The following is a 26,793-nucleotide window of genomic DNA, read 5'->3' as shown; positions in this document are numbered from 1 at the left end:
TTCACTGCTGGTTTGGCTCCTCCAGACTGGCTCCCGCTCCTCTGCAAAAGAGAAGCACCCCAGACCTTCCTGGTCTGCACCAGAAGCAAGTCCTCCATTCTTCGTGGGTTCCGCTTGCCAAGGCTTGGTGAGTCCTAGTTCGACTTTGACGCCACAAGACAGCAAGAGCCTTCGTGGGACAGCTCGCCTCCTGGTCCTGGTTGTCCTCGACGTCTCCTGGTACCCGTGGCTGCTGCGATAAGCTTCACCTCTTCACCTGCAATCTTCACGACATCGCCTGGTTCCTTCCTGGTTCCACGTGGTCACTGGCTAGTGACCCAGACTCTGTCCCTTCTGCTTGCAGGTATCCTCTCTTCGTGATCCCAGCCTTGGGATCCACCGGACACTCTTCACTGACTGCCTGTCAGAAACTTTCCTTCAGGCATCCATAGAAGTCCACGACGAAACCCGACGCAAGTTCACCCCTATGCACCCGCAGCCCGTGGGCTAGGTAACTTGGGTACTTCGGTGCTCACAGGGGTATTGACTATCCTAGGGTCTAGTTTCCGAGTCTCGACTTTCTAGCTATACCAGAAGTGTCCTAAAACTGCTTATTTCTAACTGCTAGTGATTCTATTGACTTTTACGCATTACGCGTGAGTGTTTTCACTCTGCACCTGAATCCCGTGAGCCTCCCACTTCCTAACTGTTGGTAGTGTAGTTTAGCCCCAGCGATTCCCTAGGCCTAGGCCTATTCTATTTCCGTGACAGTCCTTATACCACTTCTTTAGTATATGGTTTGCGTGGCCCCTAGGGCCTAACTGTATTACTTACCTGTGTGACTTAATGTATGCTTAAATAAGACTGTGTTTTACTTACCTCGAATCCCATAAAGAGTGCTGAGGGTTTGACTAGAATAAATATACTTTATTTTATATATATATCTGTTGTGGTGTCCTTTCATTTGGTATTCAAGGGATTATACGTGGTATCACAGCTGGCTTCACATGCCATTCAGAGTTTAGCCTAAGACTGCTCTTGTCCATGCTTCCACTAGGATAGCTGGTCTATAAGGTTGACTTTACAACCAATCACCATAAGGGTTGTTTGGACTGATATAAGGTGTACACTAGAACTAGTGACATCATACATCAGGCCAACTTCTCACAACCGGTAGTACAGGGTGTTATCCCAAGGGAATCTCCCAGTACATGGGATCATACTTCCTACACTGGAACCGGTGTTGCGGTATGATTCCAACATATTTGCTGTCAAACATGACCAGGTTTGGTGCAGCAACTATATGTTTAGACATCTCGTAATGACTGATGTTCACTATATGTATTATTATGGCTGACCGTACTTTCAAAGCCTGGTGAATCGACTCCAGGGTTTGTAGGGGTGTCCTGCTCATGCAGGGGCACCCTCACACCTATAACCAAACGTCCTGCCGTCAGGACTGAAAGGACTGCAAGAGGGGGGACCCATAGGTTTTAAGTGTACTGACCTCAGGTGTATATAAACTAATATCTGTCATGAGAGGTGCAAGCTCAAAGTCACACAGGCAGCAATAGCAGGCCTGTTTTAACACAGAGGATCTGTCCCACTCTTAAAAGCCTGAGAGAGCAAGCTGCTGATCAGGAAAAGGAAGATTTTAGTGGTTCCCACAGGACCTATTGGGAAGAGGGACTCCTTTACACTGAGGTAAGAGACCCCAAACCTGGTGCCACTAGGAGAGTTGTAGTGCATCAGCATTTTAAAGAGTGTCTCAAATTGACCCATGAAACACCCTTGGCTTGACATCTTGGCCAGACCAAAACTTGGAGTATGTTTGTGAACCACTTCTACTTGCCAGGTATGTCCCAGAAGGTGAAAGACTTTTGTAACTCCTGTGCCACCTGTCACACCAGTGGCAAGACAGGTGGCCACCCAAAGCCCCCTTTAATTCCACCCCAGTGGTTGGAGTTCAGTTTGAAAGGGTAGAGATTGACATTGTTGATCCCCTTGATCAGCCTCAGGAAACAGATTCATACTGGTTGTAGTGGATCATGCTGCCGGGTATCCTGAGGCAATTTCCCTAAGGACTACTAGTACCCCTGCAGTGGCTAGGGTCCTCATTGGTATCTTTACCAGAGTGGGCTTTCCAAAGGAGGTGGTGTCAGGCGGAGGTTCAAACTTCATGTCTGGTTACATAAATTACATATGGAATGAGTATGGGGTCACCTATAAATTACCCTCTCCATACCACCCACAAGGTAATGGTTTAGTTGAGATATTAAACAAAACCATGAAAGTTATGATTGGTGAACTCCCTGACAAACTCAGGAGGAAATGGGAGGTCATACTGATATGCCTGCTTTTTGCTTACAGAGAAATGCCTCAGAGGGGAGTAGGTTTTTCCCGCTTTGATCTTCTGTTTGGTCATCCTGTAAGGGCACTATTGTGTCTTGTGAAGGAAGGATGAGAGAGGGCCTCTCAAAGAGCCTAAACAGGACATTGTGGATTATATGCTTGACCTTCATTCCAGAGTGGCTGAGTACATGAAAAAAGCACATTAAAACATTGAGGCCACAAAGAGTTCCGGAAGCTCTGGTATGACCAAAAGGCTGCCGTGGTGGAGTTCCAACCAGGGCAGAAGGTATGGGTTTTGGAGCCTGTGGCTCCTAGGGCTCTCCAGGACAAATGGAGTGGGCACTATCCGATCCTAGAGAGAAAATGCAAGGTCACTTATCTTGTGGACCTTGGCAGTTACAAGAACCCTAAGAGGGTCATCCATGTCAACCTCCTCAAACCCTATCATGGCAGGACTGAAGTGACCATGCTGATGATCACAGATGAGGTGAAGGAAGCAGACAGTGATCCTCCCTCACCTCCTCTCAAATAGCCCTAAAGAATGGTCAGTAGCAGGAGTGGTCTTGTCAGACACTCAACAACAGAATGATTTCAGGCAAGTCCTTAATCAATATGCTGAGCTCTTCTCTTTGACCCCTGGGCAGATTAACTGGTGTGCAAATGATGTGGACACTGGGGACAGCCTACATGTCAAAAATAAAATCTGCAGGCAGTCTGATCATGTAAGAGAGATAATCAAAGCTGAAGTAAGGAAGATGCTGGAATTGGGAGTCATTGAAACGTTTGAGAGCCCTGGGTCAGCTCAGTTAACATAGTCCCCAAACCTCACAAATAGTATGGAAACAAAAAGATGAGGTTTTGTGTGGACTATAGGGACCTCAATGTTGTAACCAAGACTGATTCCCAACCAATTTACTGTTATGCCTTTTGGATTAAAGCATGCCCCTGCCCCTTTCTTAAGGTTGGTAAGCAAAATCTTTGCTGGTCAGGAGACCTTTAGTGTAGCTTATCTTGATGATATTGCTGTCTTTAGCTCCTCCTGCCAGGATCACCTGATCCACCTTGGCAAGGTTCTTGGTGCTCTGAGAGTGCCGGCCTCAGTATCAAGGCAAGCAACTGCCAGATAGGGCAGGGCACAGTTGTATGCTTGGGCACCTTGTAGGTGGAGGGTAAGTTCAACCCCTACAACCCAAGATCCTGACTAGTCTGAACTCTGTAGCTCCATCCACCCAGCCTCAAGTCAGGGCATTCCTTGGCTTGACTGCAGTAGCGGCTCCTCTGTTATGGTGGAGGAGTGTCGCTTCCGCCAGCCTCAAAACTTGTAAAATAAAACAATAATGAATTATCGTTTTATTTGTCAGGTTCTGAGGGTGGATGAGTCTAGGGGGCGGGACTATCGCAAGGGCAGTGACAATAGGGAGTGTTTGCACTCTTGTCAAAATACATGTCACTTTGGCCGGCCGTCTCAGGATGGCCAAACCGACATGCGCACTAAGCTGTCTCTAATCCAGCTGTGTTGCTGGGTTGATGAAAGGAATGCACAAGCTCCTAGACTCCCTGGGAGCCCAAATTCACATCACTCATGGCCAATCCTGACACTGCTTTCAAGCATGAGAGCAGTGTCAGGATTGGCCATAGGGAAACGGGAAGCCTGTGTGCTTGAGCGAGGACATGGAGCAGAAGAACGTCGGGCAGCAGGTAAGTCCTTCTTTTCCATATTTTTTATGTTTTCTTCGCTGCCCATTTTCCCAAAGCTTCCCTGTTGTCGTCCCTCACCCCTGCCCGGCCACACCGTCCACAGATCAGCTGCTACTGATTGAATGGGTATTACAGGAGGTATGTGAGGGGATATGGGTCCATTGTGGCCCCCTCACAGAATTGACCTCCAAGAAGATGCCAAAGAAATTTAACTGGACAGTGAGGGAAGCAATGGTCTCAGCACCTAGTCTAAAAGCTCCAGATTACACCAAGCAGTTCATAGAGCAGACAGATGCCTCTGAACATGGGATAGGAGCAGTCTTATCTCAAACCAATGATGACGGACATGACCTACCTTTTGCTTTCATTAGAAGGAGGTTACTTCCCAGAGAGCAGCACGTTTTGGCTAGTATTTGATGTGATTTCAACTGAAAGTGCACTGGGTCCCTGCTTACGAAGTCTCCAGTGCAGAAGCTCTTTCCCCTAAACTATACCATTGTTCCACAATTGGCACAACTTCAGCCCCCCTGTAAGTCCCTAATAAACGGTACCCCTAATACCTAGGTCATTGGGACTAAAGAAGGGCCACTAGGTCTGCAGCACAAATTATGCCATCCTAGGGACCTCTCACCAAGATCATACAACATCTTTTTGTAGGTTGGATGTCTTGCTGCAATCAAAAATGAAGAGTCGACGTGGCACGCATTCCTGTGTGCCATGCCAACAGACACTGCGTAAGGAATAGGTAAGTCCCCCCTACAGCAGGCCTTACAGCCCTATCTCAGGGTGCACTACATCTCATGTGTGGTCATATCGGCCTATCTGCCTGAGCTGATATGACCCTGCAATATCAGAATCCATTCTTACATATTGCAAGAGAACGGGAAGCCATAACGAGTACATGGGTTGGACACACATCATTACGAGTTCCCTAGCTCCATGATGGCTTCACTGTACCCCTAGACAATTGGTACCAAACATCTCATCTTAATAAACCTGCATTGATGCCAGCATCAGATTTATTATTAAATGCACTCAGAGGGCTCCTTAGAGGTCAACACAGTGAATGGTTGCTGTTCCTAAGAAAAGGGCGAACTCTGCAACCTATTCTAGTTGAGATGTATTGTGTCCAGATAGATAATAAATTGGTGGGATCAAAATAAAGTTGGGGGAATTCCTCCTTTTAGAATTGGTGCCCTCACACACCCTTGCGGGTGTCGTGCTTCATCATCGTGCTTTGCTCCTCGTGCGGGTGACGCTGCAGTCCCCCACGGCTCCCTTCGAGAGGGCTCTTTGTCGGAAATCTTTTATAGGGGGTGCTGCAGTTGTGCATGCGGGTGTTTGGGCCTCGTGAAAACGTGTGTATGTGAGGATAAAATTACCTAACCAGACCCTAATACAATTTTATTCAAGGGTCCGGAACATAAATTAAAACACTGGGGACTGGAGCTAATCCTAGACAGCAAATATGTAGGGGGATAGGTATGCTCCCGCTACTCTTAGTCCGTGAAAGTAGTGTGAAGGTGAAGTGGAGTCAACATGTTTTGTGCATATAGCGGATCCCTAATGGATCCTCAGTGCGCTTCATCAGGACTGTGAAAAAGGTGATATTAAAACCAAGGGAGTCAGGGAAAGACACCCTGTACTTCCACCATACCTATAATAAGGACAACATGTGTCTTAGTGCTAAGAGATACGTGTTATCCGTATTCCCGTGATCCCAACCCCTCTGTAAGTAATGGTGGGCCACGTCGGCGAGTTCTTCGGGAGATAGGAGACTAGAGTGTGACCCCTCTCATGACAGCCTGTTTACCTGCCCTTCCGATCAGGATCGCCGGTCCTTAGAGGTGCTTCCTGAAAACCTGCTGACTACTAATGTGGTTACTGACTGGTCTCAGCCAGCCTGTCACCAGTAGATGTTTTTCTGGCCTCCTGGGGAAAGAACCTTTGCTCTCAGAGGCCAGGAACAATGCCTGCTCTGGGCAGAGGTGTTCACACCTCCTTCAGGCAGGAGTTGCCTTCCTGGACAGGAAGCTTCAAAGGCCATGTCATTTTGAAATGCGACCCAGGCCTCTCCAGTTAGTAGAAGATGCCAGTCCCCCCCTGTCCTGACGCCCACATTTGGCGGGAGGACAGATGGGAAAATTAGTAAGATTAGGAGGCGTGCCCACATCTGGCCAGCCCTACCCCTAAGGTGGAGCAGGTGATATGAACCCCACTTTTTAGATTCCTCCATTTTGAGTTAGAGAGTATTAGCTTTTGAGGGTCAGGTTTATGCCCACCTCCCAACCGAAGTGGTCAGAAGAGAATATATTCACCCTAAAGGTAGGGAGCCCATTCGATACTACCTGTCACTTCCTGAGTATTGAGTAGTAAGTATTTAGGTGTCACCCCTCGGCCCAGAACTTCAGGTGCAATGGATTTAAAGATGAAGAGGACAAGAGCAGCTGAGGCCTGAGAACTGAGTGCCTGGTATGGACTTTTGGCACTAAACTCAGCCGGCAGCTTCAAGACTCGACATTCGTGGTGAACTGTCTCGTCCTGCTGCTGCATGGCCTCTAAGAACCCCAGAGGACTACCAGCCCTCATCATTCACCCAATCACCTAAGAACTCATTTTTAGTAGAGAAGTTACTCCCCTGGAGCCCACAGGCACCAAACCCACAGAGTCCGTCCACCAACTTGCAGCTCCCGAAACTGACGCCTGACCGACCGACCACTGCACCCGCCCAGGAGGAGGTACTCATGCTCTGGGAGGTCCGATCTGTCTCTCCACCAAGTGGAAAGACATCAAGACCTACCAGAGCCCTACAGCATCAATTCCCAGGGTGCCACATTCTCTACAACAAAAACTGACAGCAAGAGTCAAGTTGTGACTCCAACTGTACCAGAGCCAAGCAGTCGTCACAGGACATCAGCACTCGCAGAGTGGCCCAGGTAGTGCAAGGTCTCTTTCAGCAGTGGGATGAGCCTTGATTAGATCTGTTTGCCACCGACGAGAATGTGCAATGTCAGCAATTCTGCACGCCGGAGTATCCAAGGCAGCTCTCAATCTGAGTAGCTTTTCATCTCAAGTGGAGCTCAGGACTCCTGTATAACTTTCTACTAAACCACTCCTGCCCAGAGTTTTCAAGAACAGGAATGACTGGGCCAATCAAAGATTCTTGTATCCTGAGCTGTTGACCATTGCCAATCGGTCCGCCGATCAGGCTGCTCCTTCGGGTGGATCTTCTGTCGCAGCCGCAGGGGAGATTTTTCCACCCATACCTATCAATGCTCCACCTTCTTGCCTGGAGATTGAGTGGTGACAGTTGACAGCTTTTGACCTTCCGCCCTAAATCTGTGATGTTACCTTGGCATAGCAAACACAAGAAGATGGATGGAGTGCTGAAACGTTTCAACTATTCATCCCCAGTCAGGAGATCTGAGTTTAATCCATTGTTCTTTTGCTCACTATGCCACCCCAGTTTGGACCCAGCCATATGCAAATCAGTCTTGACCCTGCTCCTCGTGGGACTGTTCCCATGAGGAGCAGGGTCAAGACCAATTTGAATATGGCTGGGTCCAAACTGAGGTGGCATATTGAGCAAAAGAACGATGGAATCACTCCAGCTCTCTTGACTCTGGGTGAGTGGTTGAAAGGTTTCAGCACTTCAGAAAAGTTTCAGCTCTCGGCCATCATCTTCTTGTATTTGCTATTTTATCTTTGCAGCCAGGCATCCCTCCCCCAAGACGGTTTTGTGGTATGCAGAAATACACATTGACCCCTATTCTTCCCCTTTTTCTCAGGTTCTCCTGTTCATCCTTTCCCTTGCCTAGAAGGGCTCAGCTCTGGGCACTTTAAAGAGCTATTTTGCTGCCATTTACCTGGCTGCCTGATGAGCCATCCCTCTTCAAATCCCCTACAGTATAAAGGTTTCTAAAAGGTTTACCAAATCTATTTCCACCTTCTATGTTTTTTATGCCTCCATGGGACTTCAATTTTGTCCTTATGTGTACTCCTATTGAGCCTCTGCACAATTGTCCCCTCAGGCTCCTCACCATTAAGACAGCCTTCCTGAATGTGATAACATCTGCCCAGGTGCGAGTGAGCTTCAGGTTTTATCATCCAAGCCCTCTTACCTCATCATTTACCCAGACAAACTGGTACTTCACACAAAAGCCTCCTTTCTTCCAAAAGTGGTCACTCCATTTTATTTAGGCCAATCCATCACCTTACCTACTTTTTATGCTCTGCCTCACCCCGCCAAAGAAGAGGACTGGCTGCACTGTCTGGATCTAAAAACAGTTCTACCATGACCACACACAAGAGTTCCAGGTGGATGACCAACTCTTCGTTAGGTATGTCGGAGTGATGATGGGACAGGCCATACAGAAGAGGACCATTGATGGATCGTACTCTGTATAAAAATCTGCTACGCATTGGCAAAAAAGCAACCCTCTGGGGGTTTGCGTACTCATTCCACCAGAGCTAAAACTGAAACAACTGTGTTAGCACATGGAGTTCCAGTCCTGGACATCTTCCAGGCAGCCATGTGAGCATCTCTGCATATGCTTACCAAACACTACTGTCTGGAGAGTCCACTCCGTAGTAATGGGCACTTTGCTCATTCGGTCTCGCAGGGCTTCCTCGTGTGAAATTGATTTGCAGTCCCATCTCCATGGAAGTATTATTGGGTATCTATTTAAAGGTGAGGAATCTGTGGGTAGATGTCTCAGTCAGATGAACAAGGTTACTTACCTTCAGTAACACCTTATCTGGTAGAGACTCTATCTAGCCGCAGATTCCTTACCGTCTCACTCATCCTCCCTGCTCTGTGCACAAACTTCTAGGGACAGAGTTTTTACCTTTTATGGCCCTAGTTTTCCATGCCAGTGGTCAGTGTACTTCGTGGATCCATGCTTCTGGAATGAAAGGTCACCCAAAGCAACTGACGTCAGCACGCATGGGTGGCAGCCTATATAATCACTGCGAACGTCACTCTTGGATCAGACAACACTAACCATGCTACGTGCAGCTGAACCACAACACCTACGGGTGCGCAGGTATCTACTCACGAAAACATTTCCAGATCCAGTCTGTTGCCTAGGGGTAATTAAAAGTTTAGTAATCTGTGGCTAAATAAGAGGCTCTACCAGATAAGGCGCTACTGTCTATTTTTATAAATTGGTGTTAGATCTCTTGAGTGTTGAATCAAATTCTTCTTCAATTGTTTTGGCACTTTTTAAATGCTTTACACTTGTGCCTTGGTGTAAGCTTTACTGCTCAGAGCCACGGCTACCCAGGGTTGAGATGACAGTTTGACAAACAAAGCTTAAGGGTTCCAAAGGGGTTGGTAAATGCATTACACAGTGAGGCTGCACAACTGCACCATATAATATAACCCATTTCCTCACAGGCACAGTCTCAGCTCCACCTAAACCTGTTGGAGTTGAGAGTGATTTTCTTGGCATTAAAAGCCTTTCTGCCTTCCATAAAGGGAAGGCTGGTTCAGGTGTCCATGGACAACACCACCTCCATGTGGTATTGCAACAAAAAGGGCAGGGTGGGGTTGTGGATCCTGTGCCAAGAGGCCCTGTATATCTGGACATGGCTGGGGTCAGGTAATTTTGCTGGTAGTATAACACCTGGTGGGTTCTCTGAATGCCAGGGCAGACAAACTCAGCCTCAATGCCTCGTAGATCATGAATGGCATCTCCACCCAGTGGTGATACAAGGTCTCTTCAGCGACTGGGGTGAACCTTGGTTAAATGTATTTGTCACCGCCAGAGCGTTCAATGTCTGCACTTCAACACGCTGTAGCTTCCAAAGCAGCTCTCACTCAGAGATGCATTTAATTTCATGTGAAATTCGGGCCTCCTAAACACCTTTCCACTCATACCACTCCTCCCTTGAGTTTGCAAGAAGATCAGGAATGACCGGGCCCAAATCATTCTTCTAACTCCGGATTGGGCATGGAGAGTAGGTATCCTGAACTCTTGAGCATGAGCGTTGATCCTCCAATCAGGCTGCCTTTTCTGGAGGATCTCCTGTCACTGCAACAGGGTATGGTCCTTTACTTAAACCTGCACAGGCTCTGCCTTCATGCATAGAGATTGAGCGGCTGCAGCTGACAACTTTGATCTGCCTTCTAAAGTCTGATATCATTCTGGCAGTCAGGTGTCCCCCATTCAAAACAGTCTGCACCTGCATTGTGACATATTTGTTGCTTGGTGTGCTACCACAAATCCATTCCATACCTGTATACGAGGTGTTGTTATTTGTTCCCTATTTATCCCAGCAAGGCTTTGCTTTGTTCACAGTTAAAGGCCATCTTTCGACCATATCAGGATTCTTGCTGTTGCTGAAAGAGCCCTCCCTGTTTAAGTCACTTGTGACTCGTTTTCTAAAAGGGCTTCAACACATGTTCCCTCCAAACCCCTTCATCATGCTCCAATCGGAGTTAAACCTAGTCTTGATGTTCCCGATGTACTCACCCTTTGAGCCTATGTACAACTTCTTTCTGTGTCCATTAAAACTACCTTTATAGTGGCCATTACACCCTTCATGTGGGTTAGCGAACTGTAGGCACTGTCTGTGCACCCTACATACATTACATGTTTTCCAGACAAACTGGTTCTGAGAACATGTGCCTCTTTCCTGCTGAAAGCAGTGACACCTTTCCATGTCGGCCAAACCATCACACTGCCGACATTATTTGCTTCGCCTCATCCTTCCAAAGAGGAGGAGAGAGACTCCTTCACATGGGCCCAAAAAGAAAATGTTTGTTCTACTTTGATGGTACTAAGGAAAACCATTTGGACGAACAACTCTTCATTGGGTTCCCCGGAGCAAAGACAGGGAAGGCTGTGCAGGAACTGACTATCTTTGGATGGATTGTACTGTCCATTAAAATCTGCTACACACTGGCCCAAAAGCACTGCCTTCAGGGATTGTGGGCTCATTCCACCAGAGTCAAACCTGGGCCCCCACTACATTAGATCATTGAGTCCCTTCCCTAGACATCTGTTAGGCTGCAACGTGAGCCTCTCACCAAGCATTACTGTCTGGACCGTCAGGTCCATAGTGACAGGTGCTTTGTTTGTTCAGTCCTCCAAGACTTCCTGGTATGAATTTGTTCACAGACCCACCTCCAGGAAGGTATTGCTTGGGTATCTATTCAAAGGTAAGGACTCTGGGGCCGATTCACAGAACTAATCTGAGATAAAATCCTAAACGTGCTACTTTTGGTATTCACAGAAGGCATTTAGTAGTAGTAAAGTCAGAACTCCTAATTTTATTACTACTAAACTGAGACAAAATCCTAACTTGACGATTTTCAGTATTTACAAAAGGCATTTAGTAGTAGTAAAGTTAGGACTCCTAACTTTACTACTACTAAATGCCTTCTGTGAATACAAAAAGTAGTAAGTGTAGGATTTTATCTCAGTTTAGTAGTAGTAAAGTTAGGAGTCCTAACTTTACTACTACTAAATGCCTTCTGTGAATACCAAAAAGTAGTAAGTTTAGGATTTTATCTCAGATTAGTTCTGTGAATCTGCCCCTCTGTGGCTAGAAGTCTCTATCAGCTGAACATGTCACTTATCTTCGGTAATGTATTATCTGGTAGAGAATCTATCTAATCGCAGATTCCTTACTGACCCTGCCATCTCCCGCTCTGTGAACATATTTTATCCAACTAGGGAGTGGTCTCTGTAGGTCCTTAATGTCTGAACACTGGGCCATCAACATTCTGTTGTGACTGCTTCTGGTACAGAAATGTCACGAAAAGGAAACAGATGTCAGAGCACTGGGGTGGCACCAATATAAGCATAGCGCATGTCATTTCTGTCTCTGCTGCCGCTAATTTGGAGCCCAATTATGCCACTTAGCAGCACTCAGATGTACTGCTGGAAAATATCCGGATCCAGTCTGACGCCTGGGGAATATTTTAATGTAAGGAATCTGAGGCTAGATAGAGTCTCTCCCAATAAATTGTTACCAAAGTAAGTAACTTATTCTTCCAGCTTCTTCCCATGTGACAAGTTGCTACATCAATGGTTCAAAGCCAATAAAACTATATATCTGAAAGAAACACGTTAGTTAGATTCCTCACCTTAGAATATCCCCAGGCGTCAGGCTGGATCCGGAAAGATTTTTCGTCAGCAATACCCTTGTGCGTCGCTAGGCGTCATCTGCGGCTCCGCGTCAGTCGTCGGCGTCGTGATCGCCGGGAGGATGTCGTCGGAGTACTTAGACGCCGCCCTTGCACGCTGATGTCAGTTCTTCTTATTTCCGCGCCAGTAAGCGCCGATCCGGGAAGAGCATACCCTTTTAGTCACTTTTTCACTAAACTTTTTTGAACTCTTTTGGTTCCATTTCCAGTAGACCTCGACTCTGGTGCCAGTAGGGATGCGTGGCTTCAAACCTTGTGACGCCTGTCACCGACTGATGTCGGTCACGGATCACCACCGCCGGTGTCTCTATTGCCTTGGGGCCGACCACGATGCCGAGTCGTGCCTCGACCGCCGGGCCTTGACCTTGAAGGCTAGGCGGGAGCGGTCCCGCAAGCTGCTCGAGATCCGGCAGTCGGCTCCGCGCCGCTCAAGGTCCCGGTCAAGGAGGAGGTCGAGGGACCGGTCGTGGAGCCGCAGTCATCACCGCTCGTCGGGGTCAAAGTCTTCGCATTCCGGTAAGTCAAAGCACAGCAAGAAGTCGAAGAGGCGACATCGCTCTTCTGGCTACCCTCGCCGGTCGCGCGACTCGGCTGAGGGTTCATCCGACCCCATACCCTCCGGTCCCTGGGTCTGACGCGACTCTGGCAGAGATCAGGGACTTCCTCGTGGCCATGAGAAGCCTGGCTCCACCGTCGATGCTGCAGGCCCCGGCGGGATCCAGGCCTGGATCCCGGTCGACCTTACGACCCCTCCGCTGGCGCCAACCCCTCCGGTTGCCGACCCCGGCACCAACTTCGGACGACGCCGTTCCCCAGTTTAGTCCCGGTCCGAGCCCGGCGTCGGAGCGGCACCGCCCGGTGCCATATCCGACGCCAATGGGTGACAGGTTCATCTTCCGCCCGGCTCCGATCCTTCCACCTATGTACCAGGAATCGGATGACAGAGATGACTGGGAGGGGTCTGAGGACCCTCTGACACGGCAGTGCCAGTTATCTCAGGACTGGGCAGACGAACTGGTGAATGCCAGTGGTCTTGATACCTCCCCTGACACTGGCTTCATCTCTCCTCCATCCATGGCTTGGGAGGAAGGTGCTACATTTTCTGTGGTGCTGCGCAAGGCGGCCGAAGCCCTTGGGCTGGAGCTGCCTGCTGTGTCCGTGAGGACTTATCTCCTCACTGAAGTGCTTCAACCGCCAGCAAGCTCCTCGGAGCCTCTGGTCCAGTTCAATGAAGCACTGACTGACGTTCTGAAGGGCACCTGGTCCAAGCCTTCCACAGTTCCTCCTGTGGACCGGAACGTGGCCCGGCGCCACGGCCCTGCACCGGGTGACCCCAGTTTTCTGTTGATGCACCCCACGCCCGAGAGCCTGGTTATCCAGGCCTCTACCTCCCAGGCCTCCTTCCCGTCCGCTCCCCCGGATCGGGAATCCAAAGGGTTGGAACAGTTTGGGAAGAAACTGTTCTCCTCCCTAAGTTTGGAGTTGCAGTCTATCAACAGCGTGTGCCTTTTGGACCGTTACAACCACTCCCTGTGGGATACGGTGGAGGACATGCTGCCCAAGTGTCCGGAGGAGGCCCGGACACGGCTCGCCCAGGCTCTTGCCAAGGGGCAGGATGCAGCACGGCATGCAATCCGATGTGGACTGGACACAACGGACTCGCTAGGCAGGGCAATGGCGACCACGGTGGCGATTCGTCTCCACGCCTGGCTGAGGTCCACGAGTTTCTCCGGGGATGTCCAGAGCACCCTCATGGACATGTCCTTCGATGGCAGTCGCATTTTTGGCGACAAAGCGGACAGTGCGCTTGAGCGCTTTAAGGACTCCAGGGCTACGGCTAAGTCCTTGGGCCTCTCAGCCCCGCGCCCGCAAACTTCCGCTTTTCATCCCTTTCGTGGCCAAGAAAGGGGCGCCCCCTCACGTCCGTCTAGCCACAGGCCACAGAACCAGCCTCAAAGCGGTTGCGGATGCGGATTCTGCCGAGGCTGAGCAGGGGGACAACGAGTCGGTCCGTCCACATCTACCCCGGCAGCATCCGCCTCAAAGCCCTCCTAGTCCGTTCTTTTTAGGCCCATTCCACGCCAGTGGGAGGCAGAGTTCGCCATCACTTGCTCCACTGGCGCACTATCACATCGGACAGGTGGGTGCTGCAAATCGTCCGAAGGGGCTACTCCCTCCCCTTCGAGGCGACCCCTCCAGCCATGCCATCGCAGTACGACCGCATGTCGGGGGATCACTTGCAACTTCTGCAGGAGGAAGTTACGGCCCTCTTGGCCAAGGGGGCCATCAAGCGCATTCTTGGCCCAGAAGTAGGTTGGGGTTGTTACTCCCACTACTTTCTGGTCCCCAAGAAGGGCAAAGGGGGCCTACGCCCTATCTTGGACCTCAGGAGCATCAACGCCTTCCTCCGGAAGGAGAAGTTCAAGATGCTCACCTTAGCTCAGGTTCTGGCTGCCCTAGACCCTGGAGACTGGATGGTACCGTTGGACTTGTAGGACGCTTATTTCCACATCCCCGTCCAGCCGGCCCACCGGCGTTACCTGCGGTTCACGGTAGGCCACGAGCATTTTCAGTTTACCGTGCTTCCCTTCGGCCTCACCAGTGCCCCTCGGGTGTTCACGAAAGTGATGGCGGTGGTCGCAGCTCATCTGCGCAGATTAGGGGTTCCAGTCTTCCCCTATCTCGACGACTGGTTGTTGAAGGCGGGCTCGCACCAGGCAGTCGTCTCCCACCTCCAGACTACGGCCGACCTCTTGCATTTGCTGGGGTTCTCCATCAATGTGCCGAAGTCGCATCTGAGTCTGTCCCAGAAGCTCCTCTTCATCGGAGCGGTTCTGGACTCGGCGCAGTTCCGGGTCTATCCTCCGGAACATCGGGTCCGGGATATTCAGGCTCTCATTCCAATCTTTCAGCCTCTATCCTGGGTTTCGGTCAGGTTGGTGCTGCGGCTTCTGGGTCTGATGGCCTCCTGCATCCTGTTGGTGCATCACGTCAAATGGCGGATGCGGGCTCTGCAGTGGGACCTGAAGTTTCAATGGGCCCAGCATCGGGGCAACCTGTCCGACCATGTCTTGATCTCGGAGGGCACTGCAAGACAGTTGCAGTGGTGGCTCACGGACCGCGATTGGGTCAGTGGCAGATCCCTCTCCCTACCCCAACCGGAGCACGTAGTAGTGACGGATGCGTCCCTCCTGGGATGGGGGGGGGCCACATGGGAGAGGCTGAGATCAGAGGCCTCTGGTCTCCGGCGGAGTCCCGGCTCCATATCAACCTTCTGGAGCTGAGGGCGATCTGACTTGCACTGAAGGCATTCCTTCTCTCTGTCCGGGGAAGTGTAGTGCAGGTGTTCACAGACTTTTCCACCGCCATGTGGTTTTGCAACAAACAGGGCGGGGTGGGGTTGTGGACCCTTTGTCAGGAGGCTCTGCACCTCTGGACATGACTGGAACATCAGGGCATCACCCTGGTGGTTCAACATCTGGCGGGCTCTCTGAATGCCAGAGCAGACGAACTCAGCCGCCGGTGCATGATGGATTACGAATGGCGTCTAAACTCGGACGTGGCGCAAGGCCTGTTTCTGCAGTGGGGAGAGCCTTGGTTAGATCTATTCGCCACCAAAGAGAACGCGCAATGTCAGCAGCTCTGTGCATTGGAATTTCCAAGGCGGCACTCGCTCGGAGATGCTTTTCGTTGCAAGTGGAGTTGCGGTCTGTTGTATGCCTTTCCGCCTATACCACTTCTGCCCAGAGTGCTGAAGAAGATCAGGCGCGACCGGGCCCAAGTCATCCTTGTGGCTCCGGATTGGGCACGAAGATACTGGTATCCCGAGCTACTCAGTCTATCGCTTGATCCCCCGATCCGACTGCCTCTTCAGGAGGACCTTCTGTCGCAGCAGCAGGGGACGGTCCTCCACCCAAACCTGTCCAGCCTCCACCTTCATGCGTGGAGATTGAGCGGCGGCAGTTGATACCATTTGACTTGCCTCCTGAAGTCTGTAATGTTATTCTGGCAGCCAGGCGTCCCTCCACAAAATCGGTATACGCCTGCAGGTGGAACAAATTTGTGGCATGGTGCACAGCAAAGGCTGTGGATCCCCTTTCCGCCCCACTTTCTGAGGTTCTCCTCTTTCTTCTTTCCCTGGCCCAGCAGGGCTCTGCTCTGGGCACCCTCAAGGGATACATTTCGGCTATTTCTGCTTTCTTACGGCTTCCTGATCAGCCTTCTCTTTTTAAATCCCCTGTTGTTTCTCGATTCTTTAAGGGCATTACTCACATGTTTCCTCCTGTCCCTTTCGTAATGCCTCAGTTGGATTTGAATCTAGTATTGACCTTCCTGATGTGCGCTCCCTTTGAGCCACTTCATAATTATCCCCTTCGTCTGCTGACGCTTAAGACTGCTTTCCTGGTTGCCATCACCTCTGCTAGAAGGGTGAGTGAGCTTCAGGCTCTCTCTTCTAAGCCTCCTTTCCTTTCTGTCCATCCGGACAAAGTTGTTCTCAGGACTCTTCCTTCCTTTCTCCCTAAGGTGATAACTGCCTTTCACATCGGCCAGTCTGTTACACTGCCCGCCTTCTTTCCGCCTCCGCATCCCTCAAAAGAGGAAGAGAGGCTCCACCGTCTGGACCTAAAACGGGTGCTGTCCTTCTATCTGGACCGCACCAAACAGTTCCGGGTGGACGACCAATTCCTTGTTGGCTACGTGGGCGCTAAAAAGAGGCGGGGGGTGCACAAGCGAACCATCTCTAGGTGGGTCGTTTTGTGTATCAAGGCCTGTTATTCCTTAGCTAAAAAGGACCCTCCTGTAGGGCTGAGGGCCTATACCACTCGGGCTACAGCGGCGACCACTGCCCTGGGCCGGGGAGTCCCCTTGCAGGACATTTGTCAGGCAGCAACGTGGGCCTCGCTGCACACGTTTGCCAAACACTATTGCCTGCACAACCAAGTCCGGAGAGACGGCTTCTTCGGCCGTTCTGTACTCCAGGACTTTCTAGTGTGATCTTGGTTCGCAGACCCACCACCGGGGTTGGTATTGCTGGGGTATCTATTCTAAGGTGAGGAATCTAACTAATGTGTTTCTTTCAGATGAACAAGTTACTTACCTTCGGTAACGATATATCTGTAAGAAACATTAGTTAGTTAGATTCCTCACCGCCCCACCCATCCTCTCCGTTCTGCGAACCGATATCTAGGGTTGAGGTCATCCCTTTCAGGGCCCTAGAATTTTTGGCACCAGTTTCGGTCTCTTGCATGGCTCTGCGTTCCTGGCGCGGAAAGCTATGTACAAGAACTGACGTCAGCGCGCGAGGGCAGCGTCTAAGTACTCCGATGACGTCATCCCAGCGATCACGACGCCGACGACGGACCAGTAGCCGCAGACGACGCCTAGCGACGCGCAAGGGTATTACTGACGAAAAATCTTTCTGGATCCAGCCTGACGCCTGGGGATATTCTAAGGGGAGGAATCTAACTAATGTTTCTTACAGATATATCGTTACCGAAGGTAAGTAACTTGTTCTTCAACATAATTTGGATTTCATAAACATCAGAAAAAAGTTATAGAGTGTTAGCAAAGTAAAAAGAACCCTTAATTATTTTTCAAAGAGGGTCATAAAAATGATCTCATAGAGAATTATACACTGCCATCCAAACAAATTGTTAACGGTTAGTCTAGTCAACCTTGTTAGCTTTTCTAAGTGCTTACTCCTGCTTTCTGCCTCGTTTTTACAGATTTTTCCTTCCTTTCCCCCTGTTTGTCTGAGTGCTACCTCCTGCTTTCCGCCTCATTTGTACTGCTTTCTCATTCTTTTCCCCCGTTTTTCTGACTACTTCCTCCTGCTTTCTGCCTTGATTTTACTGCTTTCCCCCCATTTTTTTGAGTGCTTCCTCCTGCTTTCTGACTCGTTTTTACTGCTTTTTTCTTCCTTTCCCCGTTTTTCTGAGTGTTTCCTTCTGCTTTCAGTCGTAATTTTACTGCTTTCTCCTTCCTTCACACATTTTTTGAGTGCTTTCTACAGCTTTCTGCCTCGTTTTTACTGCTTTCTCCCTCCTTTTACAGAGATATGTTTCTGACCCCTAGAGGTGGGAGCCCTTGTGCTTTAGCAGGTCAGGGGCAAAGGCTGCTTGGGGAGGAGATGCTTCATACATACCCCCAAGAAGAAATAGCATTCAGGGCGGAGACCTTCAAAGGCTTCCTGCCCTTTGATATGCCAGCCAGGGCCTCTCCAAACATTTGAGATGACCGCTCCATGACCAGGCCCCACTTTTGGCAGCAAGGTCGGCGGGAAAATTAATAGTCAGGAAAGGTGTTTTCCCTCTCTGCCAGGACCACTCCTAAGGTGCCCTGGACCGAGATGACTCCCTCCTTAGGAAATTCTCCATCTTGAATGTAAGGATTTGAACCAGTCAGGTTAGGGGTTTGCCCCTCCCCAAACGAAGGAGACATTCTAAGGGTGTAGTCAACTTGAAGGCAAGTAGCCCATTGGCTACCATCTGCCAGACCCTGTAACACCTCTAAGCTTAGTATTTAGGGGCAAACCCGAACCTTGATCCTCAGATTCCCGCAACCTATGAAGAAGACGAATGAAGAAGACAATGTGCGACAAACCAAGGAGACACCTACTGCCTTAGCCCCAGCACTACCAACCCGCCTCCTGCTATTCGAGCCTGCAAAGACGACACTTGTCCTGTGACACTCGTCTTCCAAGAACCCCAGGAAGACTGCCACTTTTCAATAAGACCAGATATCCCGAAGACAGAGGCCCTGCCCACTCTGCACCTGATGCCACGGTCCGAGTTCAACTGGCTCACCTGTCCATTAAAGTCTCCCCGGCGATACTGATCTTATCTCCATCGGTGGCTGACTTCTTCTGGACACCACTAAATCGACTGCAGCCTCAACACGAAGGGTCCCCCTGACTGCGACCGGCTCCGACCAAGAAGCTCCGACACCAAAAAGGTACCCCTGCATCCTCAGCCCACTGGCCTTGGGGAGCTCCACCAATGGTGCCTCAACGTCTCCCAGCCCTCCAACTTACTTGCCTAGCTGGCTGTCACCTACAGCCAGCCTCCTTGTTCAAGCCTGCAGCCTCTTTGTGCGACTGAGATTCCCCATCGAAATGCATTGGGTGCCCTATGCTGTTTTTGCACTCTGCACCGGGCCACTCCTGTGCTGCTGGTAGTGTAACTTTGGTACTGCCTTGTGCTGCTCTTTAACCCCAGGGCCTGTGCCCTGAAACCGCGGGTACTTACATGCAAACTGTGCCTCTTCGAGGTGCCGCCAGTCTCCATTGCTTTACATTGGGCTCAGTGACCCCTGCACCCGGCTACCCCAGTGCCCTGCCCAGTGTTGGCCAAAATTCCCAAAGACTAGGGGGCAGATTTACGAGGCACTTGCAATGCATTTGCGCCGCCGCTGAGTCACTTCTGTGAGGCAGCGGTGGCGTAAAGCAAGCGCCATGCTGCGACGGATTTACAACACGACGCATCGAGGGAGATGAGTCACGACGTAAACCCCTACGCCACATTATACCTGCGGAAGGTATAATGTGGGTGTACTGTCGCAGTGTGGGCGGACCGTTGCAGGAAAGCCTCGGAAAAGTGCCTGAGTGAAATCTACAAGATTTCACTCAGTCACTTTTCCTACGCCGCTGCGTCAAAAACTTGCGCCTGCTTGAAGCAGGCGTAAGGCGAGCCGCAGCATGTTGGAGATAGGCCATGTTGGAACAGTGCTGGAGTTGCGTTGCACCCGCGACATGACTCTAGCACAGCGCCAACCTTACGCTGGCAGATACGACATGCATCTGCCTGTCCGTGTGCCATGGCGCGCCGCATTGTAAATGCGGCGCATCCGTGGTGGCGCACGGGTAGTTTTGCGTGTCACAAGTTTTCTGGTGCATCCCTGCTGATTTGCAGAGATGCGCCAGACCTTGTAAATCGGCCCCTGGGATTATAAGCTGAGTACTTACCTGCTAACACTTAACACTATTTTCCTACCCTAGGATAGAATTGTGTTTTACCTATTACGTACAACTGACTTTCTTTCACATTGCCAAGTGCTAATGTTACTGATTGACGAATACAAAAGCATTGGAAATTACTTCTTTGAAAATTGTTACTTACCTGCAAATGAGTATTTCTTGGTTCTAGAAACAAAATAAAATCATTTGTTATATAAATCAATTTATTGCCTGTGTCCATACAACAAATGCTTAACACTACCCTCTGATAAGCCTAATTGCTCAACCACACTACCACAAATTTTTTGGGGTATTACCTACTTGAGCCTCTGTAAGCCTTTGGAGATTCACTGAACTCTGTGTACACTACAACTTACTTTGGTATAGTATCTACAAAATCAGCTTCCTACACTCCCTCCCAGTAACTGACAGTGTTCATGCACACAAACCCCGAACACCTTTAACACCTTCTCACCTACTGGAAACTCCTCACCACGCAAGACATTATGTCCATCATGAACTCTGTGCACTCTGGAGCACCCACAGACCCATGCCCCCACCACGGGGCAGATTCACAGAACTAGTCTGAGATAAAATCCTAAACTTACTACTTTTGGTATTCACAGAAGGCATTTAGTAGTAGTAAAGTTAGGACTCCTAACTTTACTACCACTAAACTGAGACAAAATCCTAACTTTACTACTTTCCGTATTCACAAAAGGCATTTAGTAGTAGTAAAGCTAGGAGTCCTACTACTAAATGCCTTCTGTGAATACTAAAAATAGTAAGTTTAGGATTTTATCTCAGATTAGTTCTGTGAAATGGCCCCCACATTTTCAACCTCAGAATCAAGACAAACAGCGATGAGCTAAGGAAGGTCCTGAACCCCTCCATCAACACAGCCTCCTTCCCTGATGACTGGAAACACGCTGAAGTGAGTCCCCTCCTGAAAAAACCATCCGCCAATCCATTCGTAATAAATAACTACCAGCCCATCTCTCTGCTTCTCTATCCATCAAAGGTCCTTGAGAAAGTGATGTACCAGCAACTCACCCAACACCTAGAAGACCACTACCTCCTGGACCCCAATCCAATCTGGATTTTGAGCTACCCACACCACTTGATGGCAGCCACATCTGACATCAGAGCCCCCTGGACTATGGGAAAACATGCAACCCTCATCCACCTAGACCTGTCCGCCACGTTTGACACTGTCTCCCGCCACATCCTGATCCACAGACTCCACCACATCAGGAATCAAGGAAACACCCTCAAATGGATTGCCTTGTACGTCATCAGCAAAACACAAAATATCCGCCTCCCACCGTTCACCTCAGAGTGCAAGAAGATCTGCGGAATCCCCTAAGGATTGTTGCTCAGCCCGACCCTCTTCAATACCTACATGACCCCATCTGGCCATCACCGTCAGATCACAAGGACTCAACATCATCCCCTACACTGACGATACACAGGTCATCCTCTCACTGTCTGAAGTTCCCTCCACCACTAAAGCTAACTTCCACAGATGCATGATGAACATTACAGACTGGATGAAGGACAGCTGTCTCTAACTCAACACTGAAAAAACAGAAGTCCTCATTTTTAGGGCCTACACCTCGCCATGGACAGGCACACACTAGCCCGCAGAGCTCGGCATCACTTGAACCCAACAGACCATGCCCACAACCTCTGCATCTTCATGGAGAAGAAAGTCAATGTAGCTCATCCTCCTGATTCCACACCCAACGCAAGTTCCGCAAAGATCTTCAGATGGCTCCTGACAAACACCAGAAGGATCTTCACGTAGGCTCTCATCACCAGCAGACTGGACTACAGAAACACGCTCTATGTAGGAGTCAATGCACGCCTCCTGAAGAGACTCCAGACAACACAGAACTCAGTGGCAAGACTCATTCTCAACCTCCCAAGAAGGACCACATCACACCACATCTAAAGAAACTATACTGGCTCCAGATTCAAAAGAGATGCCACTTCAAGATGCTGACCCATGCCTACAAAGCCTTGCACAATGAAGGACCAGCAACTTCAACAAATGCCTGACCCTCCAACAACTGACTTGACAACTTCGATCAGCTTCCCTCTACCTCATAAACACCCCACAGATTTGTTGAGCCAACAGCGGAAGACGCTCCTTCTCGCACCTGGCAGCCAAGGCTTGGAACAACCTCACCCTGCTCCTCAGGACCCCACTGTTGCTTCAGCAATCCAGAAGAGAATTAAAGACCTGGATGTTTGAATTATCAAACCTCCACGCAGCAGCAAACGGCTCCAGTGCCTTGAGACCCTCAGAGGTGATTTGCTGCACTCTATAAATATTGATTGTACTTGATTACTATACCAGGGCCTCTGTAGCCTGCAATAGTAGAGTGAAATTGTGACATGGGCTCTACATACATTCTATTATACATTATCCCTTCTCTACTCCGTAAGGCTATCAGTCAATCTAGATATTTTTTCCAAAGGCTATCAGTCAATTTAGATGATTTGTAGAGATGGTGTGACGCTACCCAAGGTCACTTTCCAAAGAATGTTGAACACCACAGATTATTTATCCTAACCCCATCTAACCTGTTTGTGTCACACTTCCCGAAGCCATTGACCTGAATTGCTTATTTCACTGTACATTAATCTTCAAACTCATAGATTTCTCTTCCAGTCATCACCACTGCACCATTGGGAGACCAGAATCACTTGTCCCACGCTACCACCATCCTTCACCTGGTTTGCTTCACTTACAGTAGCGGAACTCTTGAACAGTACAGCGTGTGTAACACTAGTTCCTGCCACTTCCCACAGATGTCCAAATGTATAAATTACTCTTCCAGTCATCACTCCACCTTTCAGACACCAGGATCACATGTCCCACACTACCACCATCCTTCAACTGGTGTGCTTCTGTTACGGTAGCCGAGGCCTTGAGCTGCACTGCTTGTGTAACACTGCCGCCTGTCACTTTCCGAAGATCTCCACACTCATAGAATACTCTTCCAGGCATCACTCCACCATTCAGACACCAGGATCACATGTCCCACACTACCACCATCCTTCAACTGGCATGCTTCTGTTACAGTAGCCGAGGCATTGAGCTGCACTGCTTGTGTAACACTGCCGCCTGTCACTTTCCGAAGATCTCCACACTCATAGAATACTCTTCCAGGCATCACTCCACCATTCAGACACCAGGATCACATGTCCCACACTACCACCATCCTTCAACTGGCATGCTTCTGTTACAGTAGCCGAGGCATTGAGCTGCACTGCTTGGGTAACACTGCCGTCTGTCACTTTCCGAAGATCTCCACACTCATAGAATACTCTTCCAGGCATCACTCCACCATTCAGACACCAGGATCACATATCCCACACTACCACAATCCTTCAACCGGCATGCTTCTGTTACAGTAGCCGAGGCATTGAGCTGCACTGCTTGTGTAACAGTACTTCCTGTCACTTCCCACAGATCTTCACAAGGATAAGGTATTCTTCCAAGGTGCATGGCTTGATCTGTAAGACTTGGATGGTGGGGGGTGAGCCTTAGTTTTTCCGACAATCATGCTGGCATATCATGGCAATCATTATATGAGAAAGCTCATGAGGGGGGCTTAAGTGCCGGTGGAAAGGGAAAGGAATGTGGATTTTGAGGGCTACTTAAAACACTGAGGGCCTGATTCACAAAGGGCCTCAGCACTAGTGGCAGAGGCCCCGCAGTCATGGGGGAGTCTCCACATGCCTTGGCACTTGTGGCAGAGGCCCTGCAGTCATGGGGGAGTCTCCGCACGCCTCGGCACTAGTGGCAGAGGTCCCGCAGTCATGGGGGAGTCTCCGCACGCCTCGGCACTAGTGGCAGAGGCCCCGCAGTCATGGGGGAGTCTCCGCACGCCTCGGCACTAGTGGCAGAGCCCCCGCAGTCATGGGGGAGTCTCCTCAATGAGAATTCACATTACGGAGATACCACCCCAAGTAGAGAATCTTCCCCATGACGTCGAGGTCTCCGCCCTTTGTGAATCAGGCCCAGAATGTTGGAAAATAACCATGTTTTTAAGCCTTCAAAACTGAGACAAGTGTGTGCGTATGTTCTTGTCTTAATATATCAAAAAAATCCCAGGTGAAGTCCAAACATCCCCTTACCATACCCGACTGTAAGCTCCTGTACCCAACTATTTATTATAAAATACACTTATTGGTGGTGGGGTGTAACAGCTCAAACACACTCCTGAAGCTACGCCCCGATTCTTCCACCCATCACCGCACCTATTTGGAGCCTGGATTCTTTGTCTCAAACTGCCACAATTCTTCCCCTGGGGTGCTTTTGTTATAGTACCCTGAGCCCTTCACCTGGATTGTGTGTGCAACACTACAGCCTGTCACTTTCCAAATATATTTGGGGCAGGTTGTGGCATAACGGCAAAAGCTGCCTACTTTGGAAGTGGGGAAACTTGTTTAAGTCTCAGTATCGGCTCAACATCCTGTGGTTCTGGGAACATCACATAATCTCCCTTTTCCTACAAAAAATGTATGTGTCCTTTTGTAATGTAAGCGGTGCTCATGTAAAGCGCTCCAATACCTTTGGGTCGAGTTTGCGCCATATTAAAACAAAAAACAAAATCTTTCGGGATCCTTCTCAGAGTACGTTAGCCTTCAAAGACACTCCCACTTTTAAACTTTTATTAAGTTACCATGCACTTAGACTTTTAACTTAACTAAAAGTGCCCCTTGTGTTCTCATCACAGTCAATGTATATGTATGTGATAGCACTGCGGGTGGGGTGATTGGAGGGGATGGAAAGGAGGTTGTGTCACTTCAAAAGTCATATGATGCCTCTCTGCTACCCCTACGTAATGGTGGTATTTTTATTACATATTGTCAGCAGTCTTCATATTGTGTTGCCCACCACTGGTGTAATACTCGAAGTAGCATAATGGTGGGGGTACGAATTCTTGGCACAATGGTGCCCAGCCATGATGAAATGCATGCTCTGGCATTCTACTGGCAATTTGTAATATTTTTAGAACATCATCATTATTGCTGTGTATTATTGCTTATATTGTAAAATGGGTGTAATATGTCAGCATCCATCCAACCACTCCCTTATTTGCGAATATACACACACACACACACACACACAGACAAACCAGCCAGTCAATAAAGAAACGCTTTCTCTGATAAAATAGTCACACCTATTGTCTTTGCAATTGTTTGTGTGTTATGTTATATTGTTTAACAATGTGGCTGTTGTAATGATATGGTGTTAAAATTGCAGGTAACAAATGAGATTGTACGCCAGATGATGGAAATGCAAGGAATGTACAATCTGGAGAAGCCTGGTGATTTTACTACAGTAGTTGATGTTCAGTTTGTAGCTGCTATGATACATCCTGGTGGAGGACGTAATGATATTCCACAGCGTTTAAAAAGACAGTTCTCTGTGTTTAATTGCACACTACCGTCCAACGCGTCCATTGACAAAATATTTGGTATGGATGATTAATTGATTTTTGTTCCTCCGGTAAATACTAATCTGTGTAGTTATTAAACGGTATTCAGCTTGTTTAAGAGTGATTAAGCACTTAACACACCGAATCTCAAACAGGCATCCTTTTGCTCGCGTATTCGCTGCTTTCTCAAATTTAATTTGGGCTCCCAGAGATTACCTTATTCCTTTAGGGGCTGCTCGTAGCAGTGATTTATCATGAAGACGGTGTACTATCAGAAGGTACAGAACCTAAAGACGGCCAATCAAACATGTGTAGCTCTTGAACCAATACTAAAAAGTGAGAACAATAACAAGAAAGACTTGGAAAGAGTAGAGCCGAAACATCTGTTATGGAGTAAGCATGGACATCAATTCACCAAAATGCCAGGGATAGTGGAAGTAACATTATATAGTCTTTCACCGTAATGATGTTACAAGAAGTGGCATCATATGACCTTTGAGCCTGAATCATCTCAAGAAGTGATGTCACATGATCATAATCGTGATGACATCAGAATAATTAACATCGCTGAAGTTACATAATATTTGCACAATTAAAATTCAATATTCTTCAAGGGGAGAACAGAGGGTGGGGAATTCTCTCCCCTGAGAAAAGTTTGAATGCACAATTTTCACATAAATTTGCTAAAGAGCCATAGACTTTGAAAAGACACTCACTAAATGTTCAAGTCCTTTAATGGCATGCCAGGCTAATAAAACCTGAGAGTCCCCATGAGTTCACCCAGTTGTTTTTAGAATGTGGGTGCCCCTTTATGTCAAAAATTACCTTCACTATTAGGGCCAGCTTTTTGCAATGGTGGATCCGTTTGCCCAAACATTACATACAATTTGCCAGTGTCAGAATTTTTCTACTACTGCATCTCTTGCACTATGGATGTGCTTTATGTCAAAGGTTATGTCTACTATGTTGTTGTAGGAGAGTGACTTAGTATATGATGCACACTTATTTAAGTGATGCCCCTTGCACTAATCCAGGCAAACCTTATTGTGATTTTACCTGTCTTTGATAACCATAGAATGTTCTTGAAGTGGTAGTTGTGGAGAGCAGCTTTCAGGCTTATCTTGAAAGAGTATTAAGCAGCTTATTTTTCTAGTTTAAATATGTAGTGTCGGTTAAACGAAGAAGAACCACATAGTGTT

The 26,793-nt window shown here is 48.8% G+C and overlaps 1 protein-coding gene across 1 annotated transcript in view; it reads left to right on the top strand.

Annotated features, from left to right (window-relative positions):
• DNAH8 (dynein axonemal heavy chain 8) overlaps positions 1-26,793 on the top strand; it is a 13,985,216-nt gene that overhangs the window by 7,957,661 nt on the left and 6,000,762 nt on the right. Inside the window, exon 57 of the mRNA XM_085610239.1 lies at positions 25,420-25,633. Within this exon, the coding sequence (XP_085466365.1) occupies positions 25,420-25,633 (214 nt within the window). The remainder of the gene's footprint in view (positions 1-25,419; positions 25,634-26,793) is intronic.

This window comes from Triturus cristatus, chromosome 6, assembly GCF_964204655.1.
Source record: "Triturus cristatus chromosome 6, aTriCri1.1, whole genome shotgun sequence".
In the NCBI taxonomy this organism is placed as follows: domain Eukaryota; kingdom Metazoa; phylum Chordata; class Amphibia; order Caudata; family Salamandridae; genus Triturus; species Triturus cristatus.
Note: the sequence above shows the minus strand (reverse complement) of the source record. Positions and strands in the feature narration are given on the sequence as shown.